Below are 7784 nucleotides of genomic sequence, written 5' to 3' on the forward strand. Positions count from 1 at the left end.
TCTAGGATCGTTAGTTAAACACAATTCTAAGATTACAAAATAGACTTTTAAAGTAAAAGCTAAAATAATTATTTGATTGTAATCCTTAAAAATAAATGATCGATTTGAAATTCAAAGAAAAAAAGAACTTTTTTACTGAAAATATCATTTTAAAACAATTCCTAATATCATTATGCACTATAGAATTGCGATTGGTTGTAAAAAATATATTTGCATAATTCATTATTTGAAAGGAGCGCGCCAACAATAACCGCTACGCATGCGCAGTGAGAAAAGATTTCAGACATGCGCAATGGTGCTTTGGGCATTTAAATTTCTAGTCACGCCGTCAACACCAAACGGTTTTCTGTCAGTCGGGGCTTCTGGGGTTGTTATTTTGTACGCAGTATTTTTGTAATTATGGCTCTTTGGACAAATGTGTTTTGTGGATTCGATTCTGACGAAGAAACAGTGAATTTTGGCGCAAGAGCTTTCGCCGAGACAAATGGATCTATTTATGAATCGTTTACGATTGCTACAATTCAAGCTGATGGAGAGGTTGTTTTCTTTTTTACTCCAATTTGTTATTTGTGTTTTTTTTCATGAAATGTGTAGAAAAAGGTATTAAGTATTGAAGCTAGCTTGATCTTTTGCATCTTCTCATAACGTATATAAAATAATAATGTTTCTTTTGTGCTATTTTTAAAGAATGTTGCAAATATTGTCAACAAAACAAATTAACAAAAGAAAACATTTGAATTTAAGGGTTTTATATTTTATTTTTGAAAGAGTCGAATATATCATACATTGAACAAAATTTTAATCTTTTTTAGATTGTTAAAACTCCCAATGTGCTTGTTTCTGTCGAATATTCTAAAGTTTGTGTGGCTATCGATAACTCCATAACAATTTTTAATGACGAAACCTGTAAAGAAATCACTCTCAGTAGTGGTTTCGATTCATTGGTAACAAGCTATTGTCTTTCCGAAGATGGATTCTTTTTATTCATCACACTTGAAACTGGAATTCTCCACTGTTTACATTTACCTAGTGAAGGAAAGCTGGCATTTTCCAAGTAAGTGAAGTATATAAGGTGTAGGTGAATAAAAGCTGAATAAATCCCAGGGATCACAGTCAAATAAAAATGGATTTATTCACTTTTGATTCAGCAAAGACATTTTTCACTAATTATTCATGTTCCAATGATATAAATTTACCACTCCTTATTTACACATAAAATCTGAAGATAATTTAATATATTATTACTATATTTAACATTTTTAACCAGAAAATTATACAAAGTATTAGAAAAAAATCAGTTTACTATGCGTAATTCGAAAATCTTTCACTTACGAATTATCCGTCATAGATTTGAATTTATAAGTTTACATTTTTCATCTAGAGCATTTTAAAATGCAGTTTTAAAGATTTGAAAAAGTAAAAATTAGAAACGTTTCAAATCTCCAATTTTTTATGAAAAATATTGTATTTTATCAACTTTAAATATAATTTATGATGATTTTTGAAAATTTATACATTCAATTGGAAAGTCTAGATAGTTAAACAAATTGAAATGTCTCATTTAAACTTCATAAAAATTGTTTCAATTTAAAAATAACTTCAAAATAATATATTCATAATTAAAGGCTTTTATTAAATTTAAAATTTTATAATTAAGAAAAAGAACAATTTCTTAATATTTAGAAATATTTGACTGTTTATTAAAATCACTAATTATAAAAAAATGTACGGAACTAAACTTTGAACGTTACAATTTCAATCGTTTTATTTAAAAAAATTTAATTTACAAGTAAAGTTGTTGAATTTGTATGTATAATAAATATTGAACACCTATTATTCCTAGGAAAGAATTGAGCAAGTTTAAGAGATATTTAGAAGACCTGAAAAAATTCCAAATTAATTAAAAATTTGAAATGATTTTAAATAATTTAAACGAAGTGACTACGTATATCGACAACATCCGGCTATTCGTACCGAAATGTTAGTGCAAATAGCCTTTGGCTTAATTTAAAACAAAATAAACATTTATTTTTACAGATTTCGAACAAAAAATTTAGAAGCTTTTTAAAAATTGTGAAAGGTTTTAAAAGACTAAAAAAAAAAACAGTTTCTCAAGATGCCTAGCAAAATTGATTTTATTTTGACAAGTTAATTTCATGAGAATATTTAGAAAGATGACCAAAATTGTCAAAAATGAATCTGCAAGATTCTAAGGAAATATTTATATTTTGAAGGATTTGTAAGTAATTGCGGGCAAAATTTTAGAAAGAATTCGAATCATTTTAAAAGACGTTTAGAAGTTCTGAAAAAATTTGAAAAAAATGTAAAACAACATGTTGATGTTTCAAGATTTAAAAATAAAATTTTGAAGGTTTTTAAAGATTTTAAAACTATTTAAAATCAAAATAATTCCTATTAAAGGAAAATGGTAAAGTTTTGTAAAATTATGTATTATAAATGAAGCACTGCAAATTATTTATGAATTTTACGAAGTTTATAAATCTTTAACAAGTTTGACATAGTATGTCGTAATTTGGGAAAACACCCTTAACTGCCAAAAATCGAAAATTATTTTTTTAAAATTTTATTTCATATATTATTATATAGTCTCTGGAGTTATCTAACCTCAAGAAAAAAAGGTTTGTATTTCAATAATTTCAAAAGAAATTAATAACTAATAACGGTGTTCCTGATATATTTACCACTGTTAAGAGGATATCATCATAATTTATTAGAGCTTCAAAATTTCTCATTTAATATTTAAATTTATGTAAAATTTAGAAATTTTTTTCAGGCTTAACACTTAAAAAATGTATTTTGTAATATTTTATTAGTTTGATAAAATCTCTTTCTTTGATTATAATCCAAGTATGTTTAAAGTTTTTTCATTTTTAGTAAATACTTTTGAGTTTTGCTGATACCTAATACATTCAGAATGTATGTATATTTAATTAATAAACATGAACGAATTCCGCTAATATTTCAAATTATTTGTTATTCTTGAAATTTGATAACAGTTATAACATTCTTCTCCATATTTTTTGTAAAAAAAAAGTTCGACGTCAAATTTATTGAAATTGATAATATTAAAATCGGTTTGGCTGAGATAATAATAATAATAATAATAATAATAATAATAATAATAATAAAATTGACAAATTTTAAATGGAAAGTCGTTAAAATTGGCGAATTTTCCATTGTAAATCTCAAAATTGTAGAAATTTGATTTTTTGATTTTTAAAATTGAAGATTTCGCATTTAAAACATTTACAGTTAAAAATTATGAAAGTTTTATGTTTTACAATTAAAAATCTGCCATTTTTAAGGTTTGTATTTAAAATTGTTATAGTTTGGAAGATTTAAAATCGAAAACTCCTGATTTTTGATATTAAAAATCATCACAATTTAAACATTTTTATTTATACATCTTTCAGAATTAAAGAAGTTAAAATTACAAACTTTTACCATTTCTGAATTTTTCTATGTAAATCTTCAAAAGTAAACTACATATTTAAAAAAAACGTCCCCAATTACGTATCCTTAAAATATAAATATTGAAAATTAAATAAGTTACGCTTTTCATTATTCAAAATTTAAATATTTAAAAGAAATTTCGATAACATACATTAAACAATGAAGAGCCTTTAACTAAAAATCTTGAAATTGGGGAATTTTCTATTGGAAGTCTTCAAAACTGAATTACATATATGAATAAAAAAACGTTAGAAAATACATACCTTTAATATATATAAATCTTAAAAATTAAATAAATTTCATTTTTTAATCTTCAACATTGCAGATCTTTGAATTGCAAATCCTTTAAAATGGAACAGATTTAAACTGCAAATTGTTAAGATTGAATAATTTTAATTTTAAACCTTCAAATTTTGTAGAACTTTGAATTGTAAATCTTTGAAATTGAAGAGTTTTTAATTTTTTATTAACAATTTAAAAGTTATGGGATTTTTAAGTTTAAAATTGGTGAATTCTGTCATTTTAATCATTTACATTTCAAATTTCATCGATTTGGAAGATTTAGAATTGAAAACTCTTGACTTTTTTCTTCAAAATCATCACAACTTAAGAATTGTTATTTATAAATCTTTCAAAATTAAAGAGTTTTCAATTTTAAATCTTCAAAATTGAAGAATTTTAAATTGCAAATCGTTAAAATTGAAGAATTTTCAAGTGTATATCTTTAAAATTGAAAATGTTACAAATTATGTACCTTTAAAATATAATTCTTAAAAATTGAATTATTTGTTATTCCAAATTTTCAAAATTTAAGAATTGTCAATTGTACCTCTTCAAAATTGCAGAACTTTGAATTGCAAATTTTGTAAAATTAAGAATATTTAATTTTGAAAATTTATCAGTAACATTTTTTAAATTAATAATAATATTGATAATATGTAATATTGATTAACAATTATAATTTCACGAAAAAATCATTATTTTTAAAAATTCTATTATCACCGTCTATTATCACCTTCAAAATATTTTTTTGCAGGAATGTACAAATTGTATGCAAATTAGTAAAGAAAAAATTCTTTTTAATGAATTCGAGTCTGCGATACACGCTAATAAGGATACGAGCAGTTTTTGTCGATTATTTCGGTTTCGTATTCTTCCAAATCACGGCAGTATTCACGCAATAAATCTGTGATCGGAAATTATATTTTTTTATTTATTTTATTTTATGGTTACTCGTTGAAACCGAGAAGAACTTTTTTTCGCCCGCTTAACTTATATTTAATTGTATACAAATTTTGTAAATTACAAGTCAACAAATGTTTTTTAAAATTCATGATTTTTCAGAGAAATATTTAAAATCGACAATCAGAACATCAAGGTAGTAAAGATGTTCACAGAAAGTAATGACACATTGGATGTTATCATTATCGCATCAAATGGCAACATCTACAGGTAGAATATTTTGTATATTTAAAAAAAAAATGGGGAAATTGAGAATGGTTAAACATAGCATCACCCTTACAAAAAAAATATAGGAAATTCAGTACAGCCCTATAATGAATTTCTTATAATTTATTCACGAGACTAAAAAAATCACGATTGTAAATCATTATAAGAAACTCAGTATAGAAATAAATAATGTTAAAATGTTGAAACAGTCGTTGCAATACATAGAGAAACTATAACCGAATGATTTATTTATTTAAAGTAGGATTTCAAATTATTTCTTTGATGATTTCAAATAAATCAACAGATTTCAAAGAAATTCATAAGATTCCTGAGAATGTCCAAAGATTTAAAATGATCTTAAAGATTTCCAAACATATCATGAGATTTTAATGGATTTCTAGTTACTCACAAATTACAACAAATTTCGCAAGATTTCGAAATATTTCAGAGGATTTCAAAGATTTCCAAACATTTCAAAAATTTTATGGTAATTTAACTGATTCAAGGAATTTTAAAGAATTTTGCTGGATTTCTTGATAATTTCAAAGGATTTATATACAATGAAATTTCAGGAAATTCCTAGAGATTCCAAGGATTTCTAAAGGGATTTTCAGGAATTTCAGAAGATTTAAAGGATGTAATTGAGCCTCTGAGGATTTCAAATTTTTCTATGGTTTTTAATCGTTTTTACAAAGAGAAACAAATTTTTCACTATATTCAAGGGATTTCAAATTATTTTACTTATTATTTTAATGCATTTTTAAGATTTCAATGGAATTTAATGGACTTCAATTAATTTCTAGAGGACTTTTGGGGATAATTTAAATTTTATTTGAAGGGTTTTTAACAATTTCAAAAAACAAATTAAATTTTTTTCTCAAAGATTCGAAATAATTTCAAGGGATTTTAAAGATTTTTGCAGGATTTTCATACATTTCAATTGATTTCTATAGAACTAAATTTCAGGCAATTCCTAGCGATTCCAAGTATTTAAAGGAATTTCACAAGATTTAAAGGATTTAATTGAATCTCTAAATTTTTCACAATTTCAAGATATTTCAAAAATTGTAAGGGATGTAACATTATTTTCTAGAATTTTCAATTATTTCAAGGAATGTCACAAGATTTAAGGAATTTTATAGGACCTTAAAGTATTTAAATATCTTAGGAGTATACAAATTTCAAGATATTTCTAGAGAACTTTAGGGAATACATTTCATTTATTTTATTTTTAAGGGATTTTAAACGATTTTTACAGATTTAAAAATATTCCTAAGCTTCCGAAGGAATTCAAAAGAAGTTAAAAGTTTCTAGATAATTTCGACGTATTTTAATCGGATTCAGTGGATTTCATTAAGATTTCACGGATTTTCAAATGTTTCCAAATATATCAGGGATTTAACGGATTTCAAGTGAATTTCATGGGGAAAAGGGCTTTAAAAATAATGTTATGGGATTTAAATGAATTTGGTAAGATTTTTAAACGTTTTAACTGATTTTAGGGGATTTCCAAACATTTTCGAGGATTTCAATGAATTTCAGAGGACTTCCATGAATTTTAAATATTCTCAGGGGAATTTACGGAATTCTATAATATTTTAAGATATTTTAAAGAATTTGACGAAAAACAAAGGATTTCCATTGGATTTAACGATTTTTTAAAAGAACTTTAAACAAAACGTTTAATTGAGTTTACACTCCAGGGATTTCAAAACATTTCTACTTGTTTTAATGGATTGTTAGTAAAGAATTGTAAATAATTTCAAAAGATTACAAAAATTGCAAGACATGTTATTGAATTTTTAAGGGGTTCCAAAGATTTAATGGATTTTATATGGCATCTAAGTATTTCACATATTTCACGGGATTTCAGCAGATTCGTTAGAAAACTTTAGGGATTGAATTTGTTTTATTTTCAACGCATTTAAAATGATTTCCACAGATTTCTATATATTTCAAAATTTTTTAAGCAATTCAAAAGGGCTTAATATATTTCTATGTAGCTTAACAGATTGTAAGAGATTCCAAAAGATTTTCATATATTTCTATGAACTCCCAAGCGTTTTTCAAGATATTGATGGAATGCACATATTTTTAAAGTGTGAAGGCTATTTGTGCAGAATTGCTATTGTGTACTTCCACGTGAGATTATGAGTGTCCTAACTTTTTTTTTCTTTTTAATTTGTTTACTTTTTAAATTAATTCCTTCAATATTTTTGTATTACTTATTTAAATGCTGATTATCATAAATCTTTTTCTGTATCATGAATTTCCTATAATCGCAAAAAAATTCTAGTAAAATCATTAGAAGCCTATACTGATTTTCCTGTAATATTTTTTCGTCAAGACAAACTTTTCTGTATGTATTATTTCACTGAATTTACTTTTTTTTCCTGATGTAGAATATCGGGATTTGAATATAAGGCTGTCCACAATAATTTCATTGAAAGAAATGAGGAAGCTGCGGAAGAAGCTATAAAAATCATAAAATGCTCTAAGATATTTACGGGTCGCGAAGGAAATAAGGTTTTTATTTGAATAAAACTAATATTTTTGATAAATAACGATAGGAAATATGTTTGTCCTTATATGATACTATAAGAAAATATTCAATTACAGGTATCCCATGTTAGTGTTAATACACTACATGGGGACACATTAGTTTTAAAGGCTGGCTCAAATGCGTTAATGTGGCCCAGTGAATGTTTTAGTTCGCTAAATTCTTTGCCTTACCACTATGTCAAAGTACAATTTCTGAAAAATGAAAGGTACGTATGAGAAAAGTGTATTTTTTATAGAATTTTTTCAGAATTATAGTGAACTCGCAACATTCTCTTTTAAGAAGTTTCTATCCCATTGAC

General features: G+C 24.8%; 1 protein-coding gene across 1 annotated transcript in view; it reads left to right on the forward strand.

Annotated features, from left to right (window-relative positions):
- The first annotated feature begins 347 nt into the window (after positions 1-347).
- Positions 348-7784, forward strand: part of LOC117178178 — a 56140-nt gene continuing 48703 nt past the window's right edge. Inside the window, exons 1-5 of the mRNA XM_033369468.1 lie at positions 348-537; positions 813-1054; positions 4819-4926; positions 7326-7449; positions 7543-7691. Of these exons, the coding sequence (XP_033225359.1) occupies positions 400-537; positions 813-1054; positions 4819-4926; positions 7326-7449; positions 7543-7691 (761 nt within the window). The 5' untranslated portion in view covers positions 348-399. The remainder of the gene's footprint in view (positions 538-812; positions 1055-4818; positions 4927-7325; positions 7450-7542; positions 7692-7784) is intronic.

This window comes from Belonocnema kinseyi, chromosome 8, assembly GCF_010883055.1.
Source record: "Belonocnema kinseyi isolate 2016_QV_RU_SX_M_011 chromosome 8, B_treatae_v1, whole genome shotgun sequence".
NCBI lineage: Eukaryota > Metazoa > Arthropoda > Insecta > Hymenoptera > Cynipidae > Belonocnema > Belonocnema kinseyi.